The sequence below is a fragment of the Rhinopithecus roxellana genome, chromosome 4 (genome assembly GCF_007565055.1).
Source record: "Rhinopithecus roxellana isolate Shanxi Qingling chromosome 4, ASM756505v1, whole genome shotgun sequence".
Taxonomy (NCBI): Eukaryota; Metazoa; Chordata; class Mammalia; order Primates; family Cercopithecidae; genus Rhinopithecus; species Rhinopithecus roxellana.
Window position 1 is genome coordinate 42,908,494 of NC_044552.1, and position 27,715 is coordinate 42,936,208.

The following is a 27,715-nucleotide window of genomic DNA, read 5'->3' on the forward strand; positions in this document are numbered from 1 at the left end:
TATAGTTTTTCAATAGAAGCTTTGTTTTAAAAAAAAAAATCTGATGCAGAAAGCCAATATGGAGAGCATGTACAAGTAACATTGTTCCTTAGTAACATGGGAGCAGAAGCCCTATTCACAGTTGTTCTCCTCCTGCTAAATGAAGTTCTCTCAGAAAACATAGGTTCCTCAGATAACACAGGATGGAAACCATTGATTTAATCAATTAGTATTGCTAGCTTTAAGAATCCCAATTTTTTACATTTCTAAAACTTTTATCAAATTAAGATAAGTACCTAAAAAGATAGATTTCAAAAAGAAATAAATAATAAATCTACAATAAAGATGAAACGATTGAAGTTGTTTTTGTAATACCAATTGACTGTTTCTTAATTGATTCCCAACCAACTTTATTGGTTTTCAAAATCTATTAGCCTAAAAAGTCACTTAAATTGGGCTAAATCAGTTACAGTACACAGCAAAGACTACCATTAAAAAACAGAAGTGGTAATAACAATATAAAGAGAAAGAACTTTACTGATTCAAAAGTAAAAAGAAAGGTTAATAGGTACAAAAATATAATTAGATACAATGAATAAGATCTAGTATTTGATAGTACAACAGGGTGACTATAATTCAGCAATAATTGGTTGTATCTTTTAGATTTACTGAAGGAGTAAAATTGGAATGCTCACAAAACAGAGAAATGATGATTGCTTGAGGTGCTGAATACCCCATTTACCCTGATGTGATCATTACACATTGTAAGTCTGTATCAAAATATCTTATATACCCCACAAATATCTATACCTACTATTTATCTATAAAATAAAAAATCACACAGTGCAAAAATAAATTTTTGAAATAAATTTTAAAATAAATACAGAAAAATAAAAATTCGGTTGGAAAAGGCACTTCAACTCCAAGAAAAAAATGTTCCTTAATAGCAGGTTAACCAAGAATTTAGATATTCTTCAACTAATTGTGTCTAATATGTCAAGAGGATAAAAAGATGGAAACTTCTCATACTTTCATGTATTTTCTTAGCATCAAACATTTAGACACATGATTTTTTTAAAAAAACGTATTTGTATTTAAAATTGTTCAGTTGTAAATCTGGAATATTGTATACAGCAGTCTATACTATCACATCGAAGGCCCTTTGTCTAAACTTTGTGTAACTACTATTTATAATTAATATGGAAACTGCTCATACGATATGGATAATCCACTGACTTCAACTTTCTTTAAAGGAATGAAAGCTAAAGTCATTAAATGCCAGAGAGAGAATTAAATATTGTTCTATTAATACAGAGGTAGAATAAAAGGTAACATATTGAAGATGTATTTAGAAATGTAAGACAACATGTTTGAAATGAAAAAAGTGAGAATTCTGTTTTTTTTTTTTTTTATATTGTAATCTAAGTTCTGGGGTACATGAACAGAACAAGCAGATTTGTTACATAGGTATACACATGCCATAGTGGTTTGCTGCACCCATCAACCTATCATCAACATTAGATATTTCTCCCAATGCTATTCCTCCCCCACCTCCCCACCCCTTGACAAGCCCTGGTGTGTGATATTCCCCTCCCTGTATCCACGTGTTCTCATTGTTCAACTCCCACTCGTGAGTGAGAATATGTCGTTTTTGGTTTTCTGTTCTTGTGTTAGTTTGCTGAGAATGATGGTTTCCAGCTTGATCCATGTCCCTACAAAAGCCATGAACTCATCCTTTTCATGGCTGCATAGTATTCCATAGTGTACATGTGCCATGTTTTCTTTATCCAGTCTATCATAGATGGGCATTTGGGTTAGTTCCAAGTCTTTGCTATTGTAAATAGTGCTGCAATAAACATACGTGTGCAGGTGTCTTTATAGTAGAATTATTTATAATCCTTTGGTTATATACCCAGTAATGGAATTTCTGGGTCAAATGGTATATCTAGTTCTAGATCCTTGAGGAATTGCTACACTGTCTTCCACAATGATTGAACTAATTTACACTCCCAACAACAACGTAAAAGTGTTCCTATTTTCTCACATCCTGTCCAGCATCTGTTGTTTCCTGACATTTTAATGATCGTAGTTCTAACTGATGTGAGATGGTATCTCATTGTGATTTTGATTTGCATTTCTCTAACGACCAGTGAGGATGAGCTTTTTTCATATGTTTGGTAGCTGCAATAAGTGTCTTCTTTTGAGAACTGTCTGTTCATATCCTGTGCCCACTTTTTGATGTTTTTTTTTTCTTATAAATTTAAGTTCTTTGTAGATTCTGAATATTAGTCCTTTGTCAGATGGATAGATTTGTAAAATTTTTTCTCTCATTCTGTAGGTTGCCTGTTCACTCTGACTATGGTTTATTTTGCTGTGCAGAAGCTCTTTAATTTAATTAGATCTCATTTGTCTATTTTGACTTTTGTTGCCATTGCTTTTGGTGTTTGAGTAATGAAGTCTTTGCCATGCCTATGTCCTGAATGGTATTACTTAGATTTTCTTCTACAGTTTCTTGGATTTAGATCTTACATTTAAGTCTTTAATCCATCTTGAACTGATTTTTGTATAAGGTGTAAGGAGAGGATCCAGTTTCACCTTCCTGCATATGGGCAGCCAGTTTTCCCAATACCATTTATTAAATAGGGAATCCTTTCCCCATTGCTTGTTTTTGTCAGGTTTGTCAAAGATCAGATGGTTGTAGTTGTGCGGTGGTATTTCTGAGGTCTCTGTTCTGTTTCATTGGTATATATATCTGTTTTGGTACCAGTACCACACTGTTTTCGTTACTGTAGCCTTGTAGTTTACTTTGAAGTCAGGTAGCGTGATGCCTCCAGTTTTGTTCTTTTTGCTTAGGATTGTCTAGGTTATGTGGGATCTTTTTAGTTCCACATGAAATTTAAAGTAGTTTTTTCCAATTCTGTGAAGAAAGTCAATGGTAGCTTGATGGGGATAGAAATGAATCTATAAATTACTTTGGGCAGTATGGCCATTTTCAGGATATTGTTTCTTCCTATCCATGAGCATGGAATGTTTTTCCATTTGTTTGTGTCCTGTCTTATTTCCTTGAGCAGTGTTTGGTAGTTCTCCTTGGAGAGGTCCTTCATATTCCTTGTAAATTATATTTCTAGGTATTTTATTATCTTTGTAGCAATTGTGAATCAGAGTTGCGTCATGATTTGACTGTTTGTCTTTTATTAGTGTATACGAATGCTTGTGATTTTTTGCACATTGATATTGCATCCTGAGACATTGCTGAAGTTGTTTATCAGCTTCAGGAGATTTGGAACTAAGACAATGGGGTTTTCTAAATATACAATCATGTCATCTGCAAACAGAGATAATTTGACTCCCTCTTTTCTTAATTGAATACCCTGTATTTCTTTCTCTTACCTCATTGCCCGGGCCAGCACTTGCAATACTATGTTGAATAGGTGTGGTGAGAGAGGGCGTACTTATCTTGTGCTGGTTCTCAAAGGGAATGTTTCCAGTTTTTGCCCATTCAGTACGATATTAGCTGTAAATTTTGTCATTAAGCTCTTATTATTTTGAGATACGTTCTGTCAGTACCTAGCTTATTGAGAGTTTTTAGCATGAAGGGCTGTTGAATTTTGTTGAAGGTCTTTTCTGCATCTATTGAGATAATCATGTGGTTTTTGTTGATGGTTCTGTTTATATGATAGATTACATTTATTAATTTGCATATGTTGAACCAGCCTTGCATCCCAGGGATGAAGCCGACTTGATCGTGGTAGATAAGCTTTTTGATGTGCTGCTGGATTCGGTTTGCCAGTATTTTATTGAGGATTTTCTCATTGATGTTCGTCAGGGATATTGGCCTGAAATGTTCTTTTTGTGTATGTGTCTCTGCCAGGTTTTGGTATCAGGATGATGCTGACCTCATAAAGTGAATTAGGGAGGTTTCCCTTTTTTTTTTTTTTTCCCATTGTTTGGAATAGTTTCAGAAAGAATGGTACCAGTTCCTCTTTGTACCTCTGGTAGAATTTGGCTGTGAATCCATCTGGTCCTGCACTTCTTTTGGTTAGTAGGCAATTAATTACTGCCTCAATTTCAGAACTTGTTATTGGTCTATTCAGGGATTTTACTTCTCCCTTGTTTATTCTTAGGAGCGTGTATGTGTCCAGAAATTTATTCATTTCTTCTAGATTTTCTAGTTTACTTGTGTAGAGGAGTTTATAGTATTCTCTGATGGTAGTTTGTATTTCTGTGAGATCGGTGGTGATATCCCCTTTATCAATTTTTATTGCTTCTATTTGCTTCTTCTCTCTTTTCTTCTTTATTAGTCTGGCTAGCCATCTAGTTTGTTGATCTTTTCAAAAAACCAACTCCTTGATTCATCGATTTTTTTGAAGCGTTTTTCATGTTTCTGTCTCCTTCAGTTCTGCTCTGATCTTAGTTATTTCTTGTTTTTGCTAGCCTTTGAATTTGTTTGCTCTTGCTTCTCTAGTTCTTTTAATTATGATATTAGGCTGTCAATTTTAGATCTTTCCTACTTTCTGCTATGGGCATTTAGTGCTATAAGTTTCCCTCTACACACTGCTTTAATTCTGTCCCAGAGATTCTGGTACGTTGTGTCTTGTTCTCATTGGTTTCAAAGAACATCTTTATTTGTGCCTTGATTTTGTTATTTACCCAGTAGTCATTTAGGAGCAGGTTGTTCACTTTCTTTTAGTTGTGCAGTTTTGAGTGTGTTTCTTAATCTTGAGTTCTAATTTGATTGCACTGTGGTTTGAGAGACTGTTATGATTTTTATTAATTTGCATTTGCTGAGGAGTGTTTTACTTCCAATTATGTGGTCAGTTTTACAGTAAGTGTGATGTGGTGCTGAGAAGATTGTGAATTCTGTTGATTTGGGGTGGAGAGTTCTGTAGATGTCTATTAGGTCCACTTGGTCCAGAGTTCATGTCCTTGATATCCTTGTTAATTTTCTGTCTCATTCATCTAATATTGACAATAGGGTATTAAAGTCTCCCACTATTATTATTTGGGAGTCTAAGTCTCTTTGTAGGTCTCTAAGAACTTGCTTTATGAATCTGGGTGCTCCTGTATTGGTTGCATATATACTTAGGATAGTTATCTCTTCTTGTTGCATTAAACCCTTTACCATTATATAATGCCCTCCTTTGTCTTTTTTGATCTTTGGTTTAAAGTCTATTTTATCAGAAGCTAGGATTGTAACACCCGCTTTTTTTTTTTTTTTTCTTGGTAGATCTTCCTACATCCCTTTATTTTGAGCCTATGTGTGTCTTTGCACATGAGATGGGTCTCCTGATACAGCACACCGAAGGGTCTTGACTCTTTATCCAAATTGCCAGCCTGTGTCTTAATTTAGCCCATTTATATTTAAGGTTAATGCTATTATGTGTGAATTTGATCCTGTGATTATGATGCTAACTGGTTATTTTGCCCCTTAGTTGATGCAGTTTCTTCATAGCATCCATGGTCTTTACAATTTGGTATGTTTTTGCAGTGACTGGTATCGGTTGTTCCTTTCCATGTTTAGTGCTTCCTTCAGGAGCTCTTGTGTAGTAGGCTTGGTGGTGACAAAATCTCTCAGCATTTGCTTGCTTGTAAAGAATTTTATTTCTCCTTCACTTGTGAAGCTTAGTTTGGCTGGATATGAAATTCTCGATTGAAAATTGTTTCCTTTAAGAATTTTGAATATTGGCCCCCACTCTCTTCTGACTTGCAGGGTTTCTGCCGAGAGATCCATCATTAGTCTGATGGGCTTCCCTTTGTGGGTAACCCGACCTTTCTCTCTGGCTGCCCTTCATATTTTTTCCTTCATTTCAACCTTGGTGAATCTGATAATTATGTGTCTTGAGGTTGCTCTTCTCAAGGAGTATCTTTCTGGTGTTCTCTACATTACCTGAGTTTGAATGTTGGCCTGCCTTGCTAGGTTGGGGAAGTTCTCCTGGATAACAACATGCAGAGCGTTTTCCAACTTGAATCTGTTCTTCCCGTCATTTTCAGATATGCCAATCAAACCTGGATTTGGTCTTTTCACATAGTGCCATATTTCTTGGAGACTTTGTTCATTTCTTTTCACTTTTTTTTCTCTAATCTTGTCTTCTTGCTTTATTTCATTGAGTTGATCTTCAATCTCTGATATCCTTTCTTCTGCTTGATCAATTTGGCTATTGAAACTTGTGTATGCTTCATGAAGTTTTCGTGCTGTGTTTTTCAGCTCCATCAGGTCATTTATGTTCTTTTCTAAACTGGTTATTCTGATTAGCAATTCATTTAATCCTTTTTCAAGGTTCTTAGTTTCCTTGCATTGGGTTAGAACATCCTCCTTTAGCTCAGAGGAGTTTGTTATTACCCATCTTCTGAAGCCTACTTCTTTCAATTCATCAAACTCATTGTTTATCCAGTTTTGTTCCTTTGCTGGCAAGGAGTTGTGATCCTTTGGAGAAGAAGGGGTGTTCTGTTTTTTGGAATTTTCAGCCCTTTTGCACTGGTTTCTCCCCATCTTCATGAATTTATCTACCTTTGGTATTTGAAGCTGGTGACCTTCAGATGGGGTCTCTGAGTGGACATCCTTTTTGTTGATGTTGATGTTATTACTTTCTGTTTGTTAGTTTTCCTTCTAACAGTCAGTCACCTCTGTTACCAGTCTGCTGGAGTTTGTTGGAGGTCCACTCCAGACCCTGTTTTCCTTGGTATCACCAGCAGAGGCTGCAGAACAGCAAAGATTTCCGTCTGTTCCTTCCTCTGGAAGTTTTGTCCCAGAGGGGCACCAGCTAGATGCCAGCCAGAACTTGGGACGTATCTCCTAGTCAGGACACATGGGGGTCAGGGACCAACTTGAGGAGCAATCTGTCACTTAGCAGAGCTCAAATGACGTACTGGGAGATTTGTTGCTCTCTTTAGTCAGGCAGGGATATTTAAGCCTGCTGAAGCTGCCCCCACAGCCACCCTTTCTCCCAATTGCTCTGTCCCAGGAAGATGGGGATTTTATCTATAAGTCCCGGACTGGGGCTGATACCCTTTTTTCAGAGATGCCCTCCCCAAAGAGGAGGAGTCTGGAGATGCAGTCTGGCCACAACACGCTTGCTGAGCTGCAGTGGGCTCCACCCAGTTCCAACTTCCCAGTGGCTTTGTTTACACTGTGAGGGTAAAACCACCTACTTAAACTTCAGTAATGGCTTATGCCCTTCCCCTCACCAAGCTTGAGCATTCTAGGTTGACCTCAGATGGCTGTGCTGTCAGCAGGAATTTCAGGTCACTGGATCTTTGCTTGCTGGGCTCCATTGTGGTGGGACCTGGCGAGTCAGACCACTTGGCTCCCTGGTTTCAGCCCCTTTTCCAGGGGAGTGAAGGGTTCTCTTGCTGGCATTCCAGGAGCGATTGGGGTATTAAAAAAAAAAAAAAAAAAAAAAAAAAAAAAAAAAAAAAAAAAAAAAGCTTCTGCAGCTAGCTCGGTGTCTTCCCAAAAGGCTGCCCAGTTTTGTGCTTGAAACCCAGGGCCCTGGTGGCATAGGCACCAGAGGGAGTCTCCCGGTCTGCCGGTTATGAAGACTGTGGGAAAAAGTACAATATTTAAGCTGGAGTGCACCTTCCTCCCAATACAGTATCTCATGGTTTCCCTTGGCTAGGGGAGGGAAATATCCTGACCACTTGCATGTCCCCGGTGAGGTGATGCCCCATCCTGCTTTGGCTTGCCCTCCATGGGCTGTACCCACTGTCCAACCAGTCCCAATGAGATGAACTAAGTACTTCATTTGGAAATGCAGAAACCACCTGCCTTCTGCATTGATCTCACTGGGAGCTGCTCACCGGAGCTGTTCCTATTCAGCCATCTGGCCAGCGAGCTTGAGAATTCTGTTTTTATTATTACTGCTCAATACCATGAATTATATTCCTAGTGCTATGATTTGGCATACTACATTGCCATTTTACATTGTTTAGAAATAACCAGGAGTTATTTGTCCTGGATTAATAATAAGAACTACATTTGAGAAATCACAGCAGCACATGTGACTGCAATTTTTTAAATGAAGATATCATGCAATGGTACCATTTTTACAATCTAATGCAGATAATTATTTCTTGTCTTTATTATATATATTTTACATTACAAATTATCATATGAATTATGTATGTTTGTTTCCCTTCTATTACTTTTAATCATCCTGTACCAGAAACCTGATTAACCTGATTATTACAAACACAAATTCAAGGAGAAAAGGTTTCCCAACACTAGAAATGCTCTAAAAACCATGTGCTTTAGAATTTAAGGCTCAGTATTTGAGTTCAGGTTTCACTTGTGTTTTACAAAATGAAATGTTAATATATACTTTATTATTTTTAATAAATTTTTATTTTGAAAACTAAAAACCAAAAACAGTATCTACTATCAACTGTCACCATCATATTATAAAAACAAGAACCTTTGAAATAAATAGAGATTGAATAAATTTAGCCTTATGGAAAATTTATTCTTTTGATTTTTGAGTTTTTAAATTACACTTTTTATATAAATGATAAATTTAAGGTGGTTCCAGCACTTAAAATATACAAAAAAAAATTCAGTTCGGTCTTCCCATTTTGGTCGCTCATATGCTCAGTTCCCTTTCTTTCTCTCACCTTTTTAAAATATAGGGTTTTTTGTTTGTTTGTTTGTTTGTTTTAATTATACTTTAAGTTCTAGGGTACATGTGCATAACGTGCAGGTTTGTTACATATGTATACTTGTGCCATGTTGGTGTGCTGCACCCATCAACTCGTCAGCACCCATCAAGTCATCATTTATATCATGTATAACTCCCCAATGCAATCCCTCCCTCCTCCCCCCACCCCATGATAGGCCCCAGTGTGTGATGTTCCCCTTCCTGAGTCCAAGTTTCCTCATTGTTCAGTTCCCACCTATGAGTGAGAACATGCGGTGTTTGGTTTTCTGTTCTTGTGATAGTTTGCTAAGAATGATGGTTTCCAGCTGCATCCATGTCCCTACAAAGGACACAAACTCATCCTTTTTAATGGCTGCATAGTATTCCATGGTGTATATGTGCCACATTTTCTTAATCCAGTCTGTCACAGATGGACATTTGGGTTGATTCCAAGTCTTTGCTATTGTGAATAGTGCCGCAATAAACATACGTGTGCGTGTGTCTTTGTAGTAGAATAATTTATAATCCTTTGGGTATATACCCAGTAGTTGGATGGCTGGGTCATATGGTACATCTAGTTCTAGATCCTTGAGGAATTGCCATACTGTTTTCCATAATGGTTGAACTAGTTTACAATCCCACCAACAGTGTAAAAGTGTTCCTATTTCGCCACAGCCTCTCCAACACCTGTTGTTTCCTGATTTTTTAATGATTGACATTCTAACTGGTGTGAGATGGTATCTCATTGTGGTTTTGATTTGCATTTCTCTGATGGCGAGTGATGATGAGCATTTTTTCATGTGTCTGTTGGCTGTATGAACGTCTTCTTTTGAGAAATGTCTGTTCATATCCTTTCCCCACTTTTTGATGGTTTTTTTTTTTTTTTTAAGTTCAGGGGTACATGTACAGGTTTGTTTATAGGTAAACTGGTGTCCTGGGGTGGTGGTGTACAGATTATTTCATCACTCAGATATTAAGCATGGTACATTTTAGTTACTTTTCCTCATCCTCTCCCTTCTCCCACCCTCCACCCTCCAATAGGCGATAGACCTAGTGCATATTGTTCACCTCTGTGTATCCAGCTATACTCATCCTTTAGCTTCCACTTCTAAGTGAGAACATGTGGTATTTTATTTTCTTTTTCTGTGTTAGTTTCCTAAGGATAATGGCCTCCATTTCCATCCATGTCCCTGCAATAGACATGTTTTTGTTCTTTTTGTTGCTGTGTAGTATTCCATTGTGTCTATGTACCACATTTTCTTTATCCAGTTTATTATTGATGGGTATTTTGGTTGATTCCATGTCTTTGCTATTGTGAATAGTGTTGTGTATGTATATGTGTCTTCATTATAGAATGATTTGTATTCTTTTGGGCATGTACCCAGTGATGGGATTGCTGGGTCGAATGGTATTTCAGTCTTTAAGTCTTTGAGGAATTGCTACATTGCCATCCACTATGGCTGGACTAATTTACACACCCACCAATGGTGTATAAGCATTCCTTTCTCTCCATAACCTTGCCAGCAGCATCTGTTTTTTTGTTTGTTTTATATTTTAGTAATAGCTGTTTGGATTGGTGTGAGATGGTATCTCATTGTGGTTCTGATTTGCATTTAATGATCAGTGATTTTTTTTATTATTATTTTTTTTAATGGAGGCTTGCTCTGTTGCCAGGCTGGAGGGCAGTGGCACGATCTCGTTTCACTGCAACTCTGCCTCCCAGGTTTAAGCAACTGTCCTGCCTCAGCCTCCCAAGTAGCTGGGACTACAGGTGTGCACCACCACAACCAGCTAAGTTCTACATTTTTAGTTGAGACAGGGTTTCACCATGTCAGCCAGTATGGTCTTGATCTCTTGACCTTGTGATCCAAGAACCTCGACCTCCCAAAGTGCTGGGATTACAAGGCATGAGCTACCGTGCCTGGCTGAGTTTTTTTTTTTTTTACATGATTATTGGCCACATGTCTGTCTTCTTTTGAAAAGTGTCTGTTCACGTCCTTTGCTCACATTTTATAAGGTTGTATGTATATTTAAAGTGAAAAAACGTGGGAATTTATTTGCAAGCTAAATAACTATTCCTAACAGTACTGCAAAAAGATAATGTGTAATAGAACTAGAGAGTGGTCAGTCTATTAAAACATAAGAAATGAAGAAATTTTGAATTTACTCAAATGTAAAGGCTAATGGCTGGGAAATTTTCTCTTGTCATTTTTCAAAGCCCAAGGTGAATAAATTACTATGCATTTGAAATTCATAATGTGTGAATGAAATTGAATTATAGAGTTCTGAGAAGTATCTCAATAATCATAGAATCATTTTTAGAACATTTTTCATAGCTCTCTAGTGTGTTTATATTAATTTAAACATTATCATTTTCTCCTTTTTTTATCCCTATGAATAATAAGGATCTTAACAGAGAAAAATATGTACTGCAGTGTAAATATACTTTTATGCCATTGCTGAACTATGTCAAATTTAAATTTGAATATTCACTATTATTATAATCAAAAGCATTTTTATAAGACCATTTTATTTTTTAATAGTAAACTATAATATTTCAGGAGACATAGACATAAACTTTATTTTTAAATTTAAAAAACTAAGTTAATGTATAACTGCAATAAAAATAAGAATTAAATCTAAAAATTAAAGATTAATAAAGCTCAGAAAACTTTAACAATGGCAAATCCGTACTTTCCCAACTGCAGCACATAAAAGCCAAATGTTTCTATTAAATAGTTTCTTTGGAATCTACTTGACTTGTTTGTAAACTTACTGTGTGAAATATTGTTTTATTTTCTAGTTCAGTCATTTTTGACATTTGACAGAGTATTACTAGGTGAGAGTCTTTGCAGTACATTTGAGCCTATAGCAAACTTTCAAAGGTTCTAAACTGTGATTTAAAAAGTGAAATACATTAATCCTGAAATTTCTAAACAAGACAAAGGCCTTATTCTATTAATTACTTATAATATATTCAATAAGATACAAAGTCTTGAGATGCATATAGTGTAAAATTTTATTTCAAAAATTAAGAAAACCAATATATTTTTCAGTGTGTATGTTTAGTGGTTTCTCTGGTCATAATTTGGTTCACCTAAGCTTGACATTTTCAGTAATATTAAGAGCTTATCAGAGGACAGAACCTGAATGAATGCTCATTTCTAACTATTAAATTCTGAGCTATACTCACTTTTACTTTCTCTTTTTCTCATAAATATACATTTAGATGTACATGTAATTACTAGTATAATATTGTATGATCATAATGAATAGGTTATTTTTGTTCACCAAATTAAATGTTCTTCAGTGTACTTCTCTTCTTGTTCTTGGACCCTTAGCATCTTTTTATCATTTTTCCCCAACTTATTCCTAAGGAGGACAGGCTGCAGAACACAAAAGACATGTAAAAAATATCACAAGTCTTTATAGGTTACTTTGTTAGCTTTGATCCCTAGAAGAGCAATTCTTCTTAATGTTTTGATATCTGCAGAGAGGGCAAGGTAATTGATGTCTGCAAGAAGAAATTGCAAGAAACAAGCCAAAGACGGAAAAATGTAGTGCCTTGATGGGAAGGATGAGTGTATTAGCTTTTCTTGTATTTTTTCATTGATAATTTACTGTAATTATGTATGTTTTTCTTTAAGTATTAGTGACTATGTAATCTGTACAGTACTAAGATACATAGGCATGAGTAACTTGACAAGGTGACATTCCTTCCAACTAATTTTTAAAATAAATTTGATTGTATATATTTAAGGTATGGGCCACATGATGTTATAAGATACATATGGGTAGTAAAATAGTAACTCTAGTGAAGCAAATTAACATCCATTATCACACATAGTTACGCATTTTTCATGTGTATGTAGCAAGAGCAGCTAAAATCTATTCATTCACCAAAAGTCCCAAATACAATGCAATATTTTTAACTATAGTCCTCATGTTATACATTAGGTCTGTAGATTTGTTTATCTAAATATCTGATGCTTTTTATCTCTTGATCTAAACCTGTACATTTTCTCCCCACCCACAGCCTCAGACCTTGGCTTTATAACCACAGTTTTATTCTCTATTTCTGTGTATTTGAGTTCATTTTTTTAGAATCTACCTATAAGTGAGATAATTACATTTGTTTGTGTCTTATTTCACTTAGCATAATATCTTTCAGTTTCATCCAGGTTGTAACAAATGGCAAGATTTCCTTCTTTTATAAGGTTGAATAGCATTGTGTTTATGTGTACACAAACATAATTTCTTTATAATTTTGCCCATGTTCATTGCAGCATTATTCATAATAGCCAAGATATGGAAAAATCCTATTACTTTTTGGATTGATATTTACAAAATATTTGAATTACTGTACTATAAATATGTTGAATAAATCAAATCAGCCTCCAAATCCAATTGCAACCCTGACCAGTTTGAAGCAAGAATAATATATTCAAGAAAATCATATAAATTCTCTCTATTCCTCTCTCTCTCAGATGCCTGTACCAGTCAAGAATTTTACTGGCTGCATAGAAGTTATAGAAATAAATAACTGGAGATCTTTCATTCCATCCAAGGCAGTGAGAAACTATCACATTAACAATTGCAGGTAAAATAGCAGTAGTTATTTTTCAAATAATCTGTTCAAATAACCATACCAAAAGGTAACATTTCCAATGGAAATAATCTAATCAAGGCTGCAGTATATTTCATTCCTTTTGTTTTTGTTTCAGATTCCTACATTCTACTTCACTGTCTTACAGATTGAATTTTTAAGCTATATCCCAATTAAGATGGACCATTACTTATAAAGGGTATCTGTTTTGTGCTATATAAAATATACCATCCAACGAATAATCAGTCACAATCAGAAAACATCCTCTATCAGAATTCGTTTAAAAATGAAGCATGCTGACAAGCATGCCTGTGTTATATTGTGTGGAGTGCTAAAATACATCCTTTCTCCAAATTATCACGCTTAAAAAGTTGTCTTGTTCTTCAGTTTCCATTATTGGAGATATATTTCTTTCAGACTGCTTCTGGCTACCGAAATCTCCAAACATGGCTTTTAATTGGGTGAACTAAAGAGATAGCACAAAGAAAATATTAGCCATTCATGCATTGGTAAAAAGTAGTTAAAATTTTGTTTCTTCCCTGATATTATTAAGAAGGAACTCAGGGCCAGGCGCGGTGGCTCACGCCTGTAATCCCAGCACTTTGGGAGGCCGAGGCTGGCAGATCACGAGGTCAGGAGATCAAGACCATCCTGGCGAACACGGTGAAACCCCGTCTCTACTAAAAATACAAAAAAAAATTAGTCGGGCATGGTGGCAGGCGCCTGTAGTCCCAGCTTCTAGGGAGGCTGAGGCAGGAGAATGGCGTGAACCCGGGAGGCGGCGGAGCTTGCAATGAGCCGAGATCGCGCCACTGCACTCCAGCCTGGGCGACAGAGCAAGACTCCGTCTCAAAAAAAAAAAAAAAAAAAAAAAAAAGGAACTCAGACAATTAAAATGACCCTTTATAAAAGGGGTTATTTTGGTAGTATTATGGTAAATTGGAAAAGGAGAAGTAAGATATCATGGTGAGGCAGGTTATTTGATCACAGGACAGCATAAAAGCTCATATCTTAATCAGTGTGAGGTCGTTCCTCATCCAAGACCAGAGAAGCTCTAGCCATCTGGATTTTTGAACACTCTTTTCCTTTAGAAGCCCTGTGGGATGATTTGAGCCTCGCAGTTTTGTTTCTCATTTCCCTAATTATTAATGTTATTGAGCATCTTTTCATGTGTCTATTGGATATTTGTGTATCTTCTCTTGAGATTTTCATATATATGTTGGATATTTGTATACCTTCTCTTGAGACATTTCTATTTGACTTTTTGTCCATTTTTGAATTGGATTGTTTCTTTGTTTAGTCTTAGGAGTTATCTATATAATCTGATTATTAATCTCTTATCAGATATATGATTTGCAAATCTTTTCTTCCATTCTGAGTTGTCTTTTTACTCTGTTAACAATATCTTTTGATGCACCATTTTGTTTAGTAATGTGTTTTTTCTTTTATTGCCCGTGCATTTGGTGTCATATCGATATCTAAGAAATAACTGCCAAATTCTATGTTGTGAGCCTTTTCCCTTATGTTTTCTACTAAGAGCTTTAAATTTTATCTTTTTAATCCATTTTTAGTTAATTATTGTATATGGTTTTAGGTAAGGGTCCAACTATTTGGGTCATTCTGTTGTATGTGGATATCCAATTTCTTCAACACCCTTCACAAGCATTTCTACACACTAGGCATGAGCAATCTGAAAAAGTAACTACAAAATCTATTTTATTTACAATATCATCAACTAAGTTCAGTTAATTGAGTCTTCTTTTTATTTTACTTAATACATCTAACTAAAGATATATCAATGTTGTTGAATTTTTCAAACAACCAACTTTGTTTTCATCAATGTCCTCTCTAATTTGGGTTTAGATTGTTCGTTCTTCTTTTTTTAGCTTATTAAGTTGTAGTTAACTTGTTGAATTTGAGATTTCTTATTTTTTAACGTAAGCATTTTTATGGCTATGAATTTCCCCCTTAGCACTGCTTTCACCGCATCTCGTACATTTTGATGTGTGTTGTATTTTCATTTTTATTTGTCTCTAAGTATTTTTCTATTTTCCATTATAATTTATTCCTTGATCCTTTGGTTGTTAAAAAGAGTGTTTAGTTTCCACAGATTTATAAATTTTCTGGTTTTAGTTCTGTTATTGATCTTCAACTTTAACCACTGTGATCAGAAAAGATAATTTATATGACATATGTCCTTCCTCTATTGAGATTTAATTTGTGGCCTAACATATAGTCTATCCTGGAAAATGTTCCACATGCTTTTAAGAATGTGCATGCTATTGTTGTTGCATAGTATGTTCTGTGTATGTCTGTTAGATCTAGTTGGTTTATTGTGTTAAGTCCTCTGTTTCCTTAATTATCTTTTACATGGTGACCCTATTAATTATTGAGAGTAGCTATTGAATTCTCCACTATTATTGTAGAATTGTCTATTTCTCTCTTAAATTCTGTCTTTTTAGCTTCATATATTTTGATAATCTGTAATCAGGTGCCTAAGTGTTTATACGCTAGGTCTGTCCTACAGACGCTGACCCAGTGACAGATGAAAGACGTACACGGACACAGATATTTTGCTTGTCAGTGTGGCTAAAGGGCTCTACTGCCAGAGTCTGCAGCATCGGCTTCAATAAGCTGGTGAAGTTTGCATTTATTTAGTACAGATTAAATGACAAAAGTCTCAAGTAAATACCACTAGACAGTAATTAATTTTGCTGAACCCCTGAGTAGAGAGCAATCATGCACCCTTGATGATCAAAGGTTGGTCTTAGGACCACATGAGTAAACAAGCCATTTAGATAAACTCCCTTACATTCATTTGTATGTACTTTAAGCTATTAACTCAAGGTAAGAGGATTAGTCTGCCTTCAGCCATAACCCTATCCTGAGGCTTTTGCAAAACCTACCGACCTTCCAGGAAGGTTTGTGTCTATTTTACAATTTTTCCCACCACTCTGACTGAACTCTTATATTTCCCCCTTTTCTGTTATTTTGCATCAGGCTTTGTTGATTGACGAGTACAGATGTATGCAGCAACAGGTCAGGCATGCTGGACACTGCTCGTATTCCTGCTTTGAATCCTAGAATTAGTAAATAACATAAGACAAACATGAGTATAATTAGCAACATTCTTTTCCAATCCCTATGGAATTTAGTTCCATGTGTGCTGTTACTAAGGAACCCCACTGGGTGTATGATAATCTCTCTTAGCCAAGCAGTCACATTGTTTGAAGCTGGGAAGTGGATGTTTGAGTGTAGCAGGTACCACATGCAGGCAGAGTGAGAGAACTTAAAAAAGGTTAATAAAGCATAGCAAGGAACACATTATCTGGAGTGAATGATGTGTGTGTCTGGAGCAAGATTTGTTCAGCCTCTTGAGTTGTCTTTTTCAGCATCCCCCAGGTAATGTCCAGGGCTGCGGGTCCTATAGGATCCTTTTCTTCATTTCTGGTTCCAGGTTGGGTCTAGCCATGGTATAGTTTGATGTGTCATGGTGGAATCCAAAGAGGACCCGAGGGGGTGTGAACACAATCATATCCTCTTCCCCATGTTAGCACTTCATTTGTACCACACCATTCATTACTGTTTACATCTTTCCATAAAATTGCAGGTTTTATCAGTGTTTTTCCATAGCTGATTGAAATTTATCTAATTTTAAAAATTAAGGGTAAATAAGACTTGTGCTAGTAGTGTTGCAGGGTCCTTACTCATACTCCCCCTTTTTTGAGCATATTTTTAAGGGTGGAGTGGGTACGTTCTATATGGCCTGCCATTGGGGGTTATATGAGATGCTTATGCAATGTTGGATATTCCATGTGTGACAAAATTGTTGAAATTGTGAGCTGCCATAAGTGGTCCAGCAATGGTCCATAAGTGGACCATTATCAGTTTTAATTTTGTGGGCTGCCCCATAAATGCAAAAGTTAAATGAAGATGTTTAGTGACATATCGGGTGGACTCTCCAGGAAGAGCGTGTGCACTAATTAGATGAGTGTTATCAATGGACACATGTACATATCTAAGTTTTCCAAATTTAAGGATATAACATCTGTTTGCCATAACTGCCATAGTCCTAGAGGACTAGAACCCTCTAGGGTTAACACCTGTTGAAAGAGGGGATATACCTGTGAGCTGGCAATCTGGACATTGCAGAATAACTTGTTTAGCTAGTCTCTGGGTAGGTTGAAATTGCTTAGTTAAGTTTCTCCAGTTTTGGTGGAAGAACTGATGTGACTGGGTGTCTTGGTCAAGCAGTGATGTCATAACCTGAAGGTCTGCTTGATCATTGCCATAAGCCAATGGGCCAGGTGGTGAGCTGTGGGCTCGAATGTGTGTAATAAAAATAAGATGTGTATGTTGATTTAGCAATTGCTGAAGTCAAAAAGTACACACAGGGTGGGCTTTAGAGTGGACTTAATTATGGCCGTCTCAAGGTTCTGCAGTAAATAAACAGAGTAAGCAGAGTCACTAACATTATTGATGGGTTGAGCGGAAAATGCCTCCAAAGCCAATATTGAGGTCCCAACCTCAGTTTTTTGAGTGCTAGTAAACCCAGAATGAGGAGGAAATTATGTGATCTCCACCAAATGGCCATTTTTCTATGTTTACCAGAACCATCAGTAAATAGTGTTAAAGCGTTAGGTACAGGGGAGTGAACTATTTTTGCAGGTAACATCACAGAAGTACGAGGTAAGAACTGAAGGAGTTTATCAGCAGGAAGGGCATGGTCAATATGGCCTGTGTAATCAGAGAAGGCTATTTGCAAATCGATAGGTAATGGCAATACTGCTTCAAATTGCTTTTTACTTAAAGAAATCCTGATGATATTAGGATCATAATGTAGCAATTGATTGCATTGTCTGCGACCTGAATTTATGAATTTACTGATTATAGGGAAAGGGTGTTTTAGTCCCAGTATGTGAGCAAAAAACCCATTCTAGAAAGCATAGTACTGGGGCCGTCTGTCCTATTAAGCCTGTAGGGGAGTGTTTAGTGGGAAAAATAAACAATTGAATTGAATAGCCTGGGTCTATGCAATCTAGTTGCCTGTGAGAAATGGTTTGTTCTGTTTCCTTGATTATCCTTTTTGCTGCAGGAGTTAAATACCTGGGAGAATCCAGGGCTCAATTGCCCTTTAAGATAGAAAACAGGTATTGCAACTTATCAGTAGGTATGTCCAAGGTGGGCTGAAGCCAGTTAATATCACTTAGTAATTTCTGATAATCATTTAAGTAATCATTTAAGGTATGTAAGTTGCTACTATTTAATTTAACATTTTGAGGTCTTACCAGGGAGTTAGTATGTACCCAAGATACTTCCAAGGAGAAGACATTTGTACTTTTTCAGGTGCAATCATTAAATCTCTTAAATGTGTATTCTTTATGACAGAGTTACTAGCTTTACAGGTATTGGCTCCGTTGGGGCTGCTAGTAAAATATCATCCATAAAATGAATAACCTTGCAATCAGAAAATTCTTTTCTACTAGGGAGCAAAGTTTGATTTACATGAAACTGACACATGGTAAGACTGTTTAGCATCCCTTGAGGAAGGAGTTTTTAATGAAATCAGCAAGCTGGCTTTTCATTATTGATAGCTGGTATTGTAAACACAAATCTTTCTCTGTCTTGTTCTGCTAGTGGAATGGTATAAAAGCAGTCAATAACGATTGTAAGTCAATCTTGAGGAATCACTGCGTGGAGGGAAGGCCATGTTGAAGGGGCCCTGTAAGTTGCAAATTAGCATTAATAGCACGTAGATCATGCAAAACCTTCATTTACCAGATTTTTTGGGAATGACAAAAATGGGTGAATTCCGGGGGCTGTTTGATGGTTCTGTATGGCTGGCTTTTAATTGCTCCTCAATTAATTCATGGGCTCTTTTTAATTTCTCTCCCTTTGGCGGTTACTGTTTTACTTAAATTGGATTTGGAGAGAGTCACTTTAGGAGTAAGGGAGAAACAACAACAGTGGCCATTATCAGAAAGAGGTCTCTTAAATTCTTCAATTTTACTTGTATCTTAGAAGATAATTATAATCTGGGATGTCTCTTATATACAAGAAACACATGAAATTTTGCCATGGGTCACCCATGGAGCCGGAGGGCAGCAGTGCGAATCCCAGGGAGGCAGCAGTGTTGCACTTCCCTAGGCGCTTTTTGTCTGTGTCGCTTCTGCCCTCTGCCAGCCTGGGGTGTCACGAGCTTCCCTGACACCGAGCTTTTTCTTCCACCCATTGTCAGCTTGGCCACGTGGCTCTGGCCTCTAATGTCTTTTCTTAAATTTTTATAAGCATGAAAAGAAATGGGTTTATATACTCAATTGCCTTGTTGATCTTGCATTACTCAGCAGGCTAAAAACTCCCCTTCTAATGCCGCTTGCCTAAGACAGGGTCCCATGAATGTAGCACATCCTTGTCTTTTTCCCAATTTATTAGAGGAGGGGACTCAAGCAAACCTCCATTTCCTCTTTGTTATTTTGGCCTGGTGATAGCACATCTGAGGGACAAGGAGGTGGTAAGGTAGGTGACAGTTCTTCCTCCTTCCCCTTTTTAGGTTCTTCTGTGTATAATGGGACCAGAGCCAACCTCACCAAAGCTCATAGTGTTAGAGATGATACTGGGACCCATTGCCCATGATGTTGTTTCTGCTTTCTCTCCACTTGTTCCCAGAGCTCTATGTCTAGCATACATCCTTCTGAGAACCATGGGTTATGGAATACAATAGTTTGCATTAGTTCCCTTAACAGAGCCTGTGAAACTGAGGCTCCACTAGCTTTAAGCAGCTGTTTTAATACTTTTATATACTGTTTCTGTTGAGCTGATAACTGTTGTCCCATGATGAAACCCTAGCCTGAACAGTTCCCCCAAACTTGGAAATCCCGAGCGGGCACCAATGACTTACTGACTCACTGACTGCGCAGTCCTTTTCACCTTCATTTTCGAGGGTTCCGTCGCAATCACCATTCCATTGCAGCATTCCTCACATGAGGCACCACATGCTAGGGTCTGACCCACAGACCCAGGCTGCACAACGGATGAATAATGTACTCAGACACTGATATTCAGTGAAAGAGAAGGCCAGGGGCCAGGCCGATCACAGAGTTGTGACAGCCATGCATGCCCTGACTAGCTGTCTCTACAGGCATTTATTAAGCACAGATTTAAATGACAAAGGCTTTGAGTTAACACAACTGTGGATAATTAATCTGGTCACCCTCAACCAGAGAGATCAGTTCTGCCCACGAATGATCAAAGGTTGGTCTTAGGACCACATGAGTAAACAAGCTATTTAGATAAACTCCCTTACATTCCTTTGTACCTACTTTAAGCTATTAACTCAAGGTAAGAGTATTAGGCTGCCTTCAGTCATAACCCTATCCTTAGGCTTTTGCAAAACCTTCTAGCCTTCCAAGAAGATTTGTGTCTATTTTACAATTTTTCCCACCACCCTGACTGAACTCCTACATTTATATATGTTATATCTTCTTGCTGTATTGAGTCATTTATTAACATATAATGTTCTTCTTTGGTGTTAACAGTTTTTATTTTAAAGTCTATTTTGTCTGATATTAAGCTAGCAACCCCCCACTCTCTTTTGGTTACTATTTGCATATAATCTTTTTTTTCATCCTTTCAGTTGTAATCTATTTAATATTTGTGATTTTAGATCTAAAGTAAATCTTTGGTAGAGAGCATATAGTTGAATCAAGTGTTTTTATCCATTCTGCAGGTTTCTATTTTTTGATTCAAGAGTACAAACATTTATAATTAAAATAATTGCTAAGAAGGGATTGACTTCTGCTATTTTGTGATTTGTTTTCCTTATTCTTTATAGTTTTTGTCTCTCATTTTTTACATTACTGTCTTTTCATGTTTAGTTTATCTTTTATAGTGAAGTATTTAAAATTTTTTTCTAATTTTATTTTGCATACATTCTATAGATATTTTCTTTGTGGTTACCACACAATTAACAGCCTAAAGTCATTAACACTCTAACTTGGGTTTATAACAAATAAAAACTCTACTCCTTTAACAGCTCTGTTCCCACTCCTTTTGGTTGTTGATGGCACATTAACTTTTAGAATAATTTTAATGTATTAATCTCTTTATTTAGAAAACAATTATTAGAAATTATTATAAAACAAAAAGTGCATTATAAGCCATTTAGCTTTGATAATTGCCTATGAATTTACTCTTATTTCTTCATTCGACATACAGTTACTATCCAGGGCCTTTCATTTCACACTGCAGGATTCCCCTTGAGCATTTCTAGCAAGGAAGGTCCAGTGGTAACAAACTTTCTTAGCTTTTGTTTATCTGGGAATGTCTTAATTTCTACCTTTTTATTATTTTTTTGTTGTTGTTGAGACAGTCTTGCTCTGTCACCAAAGCTGGAGTGCGGTGGCACTATCTTGGCTCACTGCAACCTCTGCCTCCTAGGTTTAAGTGACTCCACTGCCTCAGCATCCTGAGTAGTTGGGATTACAGGCACACACAACAACACCTGGCTAATTTTTGTATTTTTAGTAGAGATGGTGTTTCACAATGTTGGCCAAGCTAGTCTCAAACTCCTGACCTAAAGTGATCCAACTGCCTCGGCCTCCCAAAGTGTTGGAATTACAGGCATGAACCACTGCACCCAGCTCTTCCTAACTTCTGAAGGACTCTTTCGTCAAATATAGAATTCTTGCTTTACAGAGTTGTTTTCTTTCAGCATTTTGAATATTGTAAACTTTTACCTTCTAGCCTACAAAATTATTGATGAGAAATCTAATCTTATTGAGAATCCTTGTATGTGAAAAGTGATTTTCTTTTGCTGCTTTTAAGAGTTTCACTTCATTTTTAGTTTTCAAAAGTCTGATTTTAATATGTATCCATGTAGCTCTGAGTTTGTTTTATATGGAGTTTCTTAAAGACTTCTCAAGTCTTTTATAAACCCTTTCCTGGGCATGGATGGCCATTTTAAAATTTTCCTCATATATGCAGTTATTTTTGAATGTTCTAATCTTTAGTGGTTAGCTTCCAAAAGTGTGAAAAGAGACAAACAGTGAAGAGAAAAATAGTTTAAGGTGGTGGGGAGTAACAACAATGTGGGGGAAGTGTGACAATGACCACTATCTATTTCACTGATCAGCTATATTATCAGAAGCAGTAATCAGTGATCAAAGCACAGATGTCTAATATGTGGAGAAGAGGATCCTTTCTGTCCACATGGCCCTCACAAGCTGTGTGCAGACTGCACCAGAAACATGCACACACCTGCCTGCCACATGACTAAGAAGTGGAGCGTGGGTGCATGCTACTGTTTTAAGAGCTGAAACTGACCAAAATTAATCACAATTTAATTTAGAAGCCTTCACCTGGAAAGTTGTAAACCTTCAATAGATTTCACTATTTCAAAATAGTTACATCAAAAATATTCTGGGCCAGGCATGGTGACTCACATCTGTAATCCCAGCACTTTGGGAGGCCCAGGCAGTTGGATCATGAGGTCAAGAGTTCAAGACCAGTCTGGCCAACATGGTGATACCCCATCTCTACTAAAAACACAAAAATTAGCCTGGCGTGGTTGCACACACCTGTAGTCCCAGCTACTTGAGAGGCTGAAGCAGGAGAATTGCTTGAACCCAAGAGGCAGAGGGTGCAGTGAGCCAAGATCACGCCACTGCACTCCAGCCTGGGTGACGGAGTGAGACTCCATCTCAAAAAATTATATATATATATATAATTTTTTTTTTTTTTGAGATGGAGTGCCAGTACAATTGTTGTCCAGGTAGGGAGATAGATTTCTTGTGATTCCTACTCTGCCTTATTTCCTTTATTAATTCTTATAAAATAAAATGACAAATTCATTATGCATTAACATGAATAATATAACATAGCATGTTTTATGCAAAACAGTTTTACTTTTCCAAAACAAGTAAAAATAATAAGAGTGGCACTATATTATGTATCAGCAAACATATTTAATACCTGCCTTAATACAGCTAGATCCTCATATGTGCTTCTGCATTCAATCTGTCCTATAAGTATTTTGCTGAAGTAGTTGGAGAAATTTTGGCCTCCCAACACATATATATTTTGAAAAGATAAAAGAGTTTTAATAGACTTTTCAAATAATTGAGTGCCCCTCTTTGATATTATGCCAAAATTGATAATTAATACATTGTTAAAGGTGAGTTGAAAAGTGGAATGTAAAACCCAATCAATGGACATTTTATAATCAATTAAATTAACATTCATTGCTCTATCTTGCATTTTGAATGGATCTTTTATTCATGCACAATTTTTTGTTGCCAAAATATTGGTCTCAAGTTATTCAGCTCTACCAAATGTCAACATATATCTTTGTAAAATATTTAAAAATAATATTTGTTAATATTCCCTACAATCTCATCAGAAAAGATTTTAAGTATTGTATAGCTGTCATTCTGACCATGGTAGATGACTTGCCCACAATTCTGAAATATGCTTGAAAGTTCAAATTTTAACATTGGCAACAAATGCTGTTAGCTGTTTTCTTTGGAGTGGCAGCCCCATTTTCTTTTTGAGAAAATGTCTACCCAATACCCAAGAATGCATAATCATTATGCGTTCTTTAAATCATTAAAATTTAGTTGTTCTTTCATGTAAAACTGTGTTCCACAAAAATTAGCAGCTAGTTGGTCTTACACATCAAAAATGACTCATGTTTCTCCTTGAGGCCATCATCTTACTCCAGTTTACAGCAGAAATACTTTATGCATACCCCCTTTTCATCATACACATTATTAAAAAGGTGTATAATTCATAACTTATATTTGAATAAAGTTAATGTTACCACTATTTCAAGTACAATTATCTTAAAATTTTTAATTAAAGTGATAATACTATATCTAGTACAGTTGGTGCCACTATTTGTATCATACTAAGCCATCAGTAGTTTTATCCACTACTGATGGATAGTAGGTAATCCTTTGACTATCAGTGCAAATATAAACACAGTTAAAAAGTCAAATAACATTTAAATAACCCCCAAATGACACTATGAGAATTGAAGCTTGCCACTAATTTGTCTGGTGGCTCTGTTTACTTATTACAGCAAGGCTTATCTGGACAGATGGTCCTTGGAAGACTACGCGTGATGTAGGATTTTATTACAGGGAATGTAGTCTTACTTTACCATTTTATATTAATTATATCACTGAGGTTCTGTTATTGAGAAGCTAAAAGTCTTACATACATGAAGGAAGGAAGGTGACTATCACCACAAATTGTAAATTTCTTGCTTGATGCTCAGTGACACATTTTTTAAATTTACCAAAATATTTAAATTTCTAGAATAGTTTGATCTATTTCCTCACCTCTTCTTTGCAATCAGCTTTATGTTGATATAAGAAAATCTAGCAATAGTTATTAACATAGCATTGACAGAGAAATTGATTCACCAATTTGGTATTTTGGTTTTTGTTTATTTGGTGATGGTGATTGTTGTTTGGTTTTATGTTTGCTTGAATCATTTTACCAAGGTTTTTTACAACAGTAAAGTTGATACTAATTGTATCTGTGTATATGGCAAATATTTTCACCTATGGATTAACTCATAGCATTTTCTCTATTTTATAGTCACCTACATTTATTTCACCTGTGTTCTTAATAATTAGGTCGAATATATATCAGGCACAAAAATTTTATTATCACATATTTGTTTATGTCTTATGCCCAAAATATGAAAGACTGATTTTTCTCATTCAGGCAGAGTAGACAGGTTTCAATGTAGTATGATATAAAGAACAGCTAAATCGGATATTCTACCTCTAGTTTCTTCCCTGCAGAAGCACTCATGTGTAATCTAATGACTCTCTGAAGAGCCTTATTAGAAATAGTAGAACTTTGCAAAGCAGGGAAATGGATGTTTAAAAAGGTAATAAGATGGAATAGTAATACTTATAAGTCAGTGAAAATAATATGCATCAATATGGATAATTTTAAAAAATACTTTGTAAAAAAAAGTAACTACAAGAAACCTACCATTTACATACACCTTTAAAGCTACCTTATATCCAAACACCATCTTGCCCTTTATTACACATTCTCAAATTTTTCCATATAAGGATAACGACTCTGGACTAAATGTGATGTTATATTACCCTGCCATCCTCTTTTAAATAATTACTGTTACCTGAATGAATGTGTTGTGAAAATAGGCACAAGTATTTTAATAGAAGGAAATGATTCAGAAACCAAAGATAGAAAGCACCAGAGATCATTTTCCACTTTTATCCACCCCCCCCACATATCATCTGAAAATGTCATTAGTATCACTAAATTGGACATTATTTGCTTTTCAATAGAGAGTAAGTTATAAAGCATATAACATGTTTTTATACATTTGTGGTAACTATCTAGAAACCCTACTTTTAAGTAAATATTCATTTTAAATGTTTGTACACATACATGCATTTGGCTACTCTTTAAATAATAGCAATAAAGTGACCAGTTTTGTGAAATCATAATTTCCCCAAATGAATTGAGCTTTTATTCCATGTGCAAATTCTATCCTTCCCATTTCATGAGGGAAATTAAGATTAAATGCATAGTTTTTGGTATGGTCTCTGCTTACATTTTTAAAGTAAAGTGACATTTTGATATCATTAACAGTCTGATTCTAAAGCTTAGAACCAATCATATAGAACTGTAAAGAAGAACAATGACTCTGGAACCATACATTGAACAGTGATTGTATTACTTATTTCCTATGTGACTTCTTGGTTTCTTCATCTATAAATGGTGATGATGACAATAATACTGACCACAGAGTATTGCATGATTTGATATATATATTTTTTAAAATCCTCAGAATGGAGCCAAATACATAGCATGTATGTTATAATTTCTAGTTATTGTTATTGTACTTGTTGTTGTTTATCATTTGCTTCTCCTCAACCTAAGTCAACATAGTCCCTTTTCCTGAATTTTTCCGAAAAGCAACTAACACAAAATTTGGTTGGGGAAGGGTCACGAAGAAGATGTCAGATATTTCAGAAAACAGCACAACAAAACAAAGATGTAAATATATATATCTGCTATCCTCAATCTTAGAAATACCTTAACTACTCTTACATCAAATCTTAAAGATCTGCTCTTGAACTCAATCCCAGCCCTTTTTCCTTTTTCCAATTTCTGTGCCCTCCCTATTATCTATCCTCAACTCATTATTCCAGAAACCCTTAACCCCTTGCTCTCTAGAAACTCAATTTATTTTATTTTATCGTATGAAGAACAATTAACTTTCATAATATTTTTTTTTAACTTTTGGACCATGCCCCAGGATTAATCTTTTCCTAATTAAGTGTTTGAACATAGCATTTTCACAAACTAAAGGCTATTCCCAAAAGTAATTTAAGGTGTTTCTCCTTGTTACACAGATTTAATCACAACACATGGAGTTACGCTGCAACTCCAGAAGGATTGCTTCTGCCACGTTACACAGATGGGAACTAGAGAGCTTGCCTGCTGATTTTGTGGTAGTGGGTTTGAGTTAAGCTGTGTGTTTCTATGGAGAGGATTTAAAAGTCAGATACACCAAGTTTCAAAGTTCAGCTGTGTTGCTTACTATTGACATAACTTTAGGAAAATTACTTAACCTCTCTGTACTTCAGTTTCCTTACCAATAAAGTGGAGACAATAATATTGGTAATAATAGGGTTGACATAAGGAAAAAATGAAATTGTATATAAGCCATGCACTTAGCACAATGTGTGGACACAGAAGTTATTTCAATTTTGTTAACTGTTATAATCAGCCGTCTTCACATATGCTTATTTGACAATATTCCCAATAAATTTACAAGAATAATCTTCTAAGAATAACACTTTTCATAAGAACTCCAAAAGCCCTACCTTAATTTTTTAAAGTATCTATTTTTATTCCAGTAAAAATAAGTGAGAATAATACACTAAAATAAATAAAAGACCCTTAAGAATAGAGAACAAATACAAAATTCATAGACTTTTTTATATTATATATTGGATTTATTTCTATTCCCATTTGACTTTTTAATTTTGCATAAGTTTTTAACTGAAATATGGTTTCACTTCCCTGCACTGTAAAAGTTTCCAATGTTCTATTCCTGTCTTTTTCAAATCTTTGTGCATTGTATGCTTTTCTTGACAATTGAAAGCTATTAATATTTATATTTTAAAATCTATTTTAATACTTGGGAAATGAAACATTCATGGAAATGAAACTATTTTTCAGTTTTCCAATAAAATGAATATAGTTAGGCTTTACTTATACAAATATAATCCGATATGATATAATTTGAAATGAATCATTTTCAGATGTAGCTATTTGAGGTTACATATTTTATTACTATAAACAATAGATTAATGACAGCTCTGTTAAAACTATTGCATATATTTAAAACTGTGGTGACATTGATAAGAGTCATATCCTCTAGTCCTCCCAGACATCTATATTTTCAATATCTGCTTTTGGTATTAACAGATGGCAGTCTTTCAAA

At 35.7% G+C, this 27,715-nt stretch overlaps 1 protein-coding gene across 2 annotated transcripts in view; it reads left to right on the top strand.

Annotated features, from left to right (window-relative positions):
* The window catches only part of EYS (eyes shut homolog), a 1,930,870-nt gene that overhangs the window by 1,291,190 nt on the left and 611,965 nt on the right, over window positions 1-27,715 (top strand). For both annotated transcript variants that reach the window (XM_030928557.1, XM_030928558.1), the window contains exon 27: window positions 13,097-13,209. In XM_030928557.1, coding sequence (XP_030784417.1) covers window positions 13,097-13,209 — 113 coding nt within the window. The remainder of the gene's footprint in view (window positions 1-13,096; window positions 13,210-27,715) is intronic.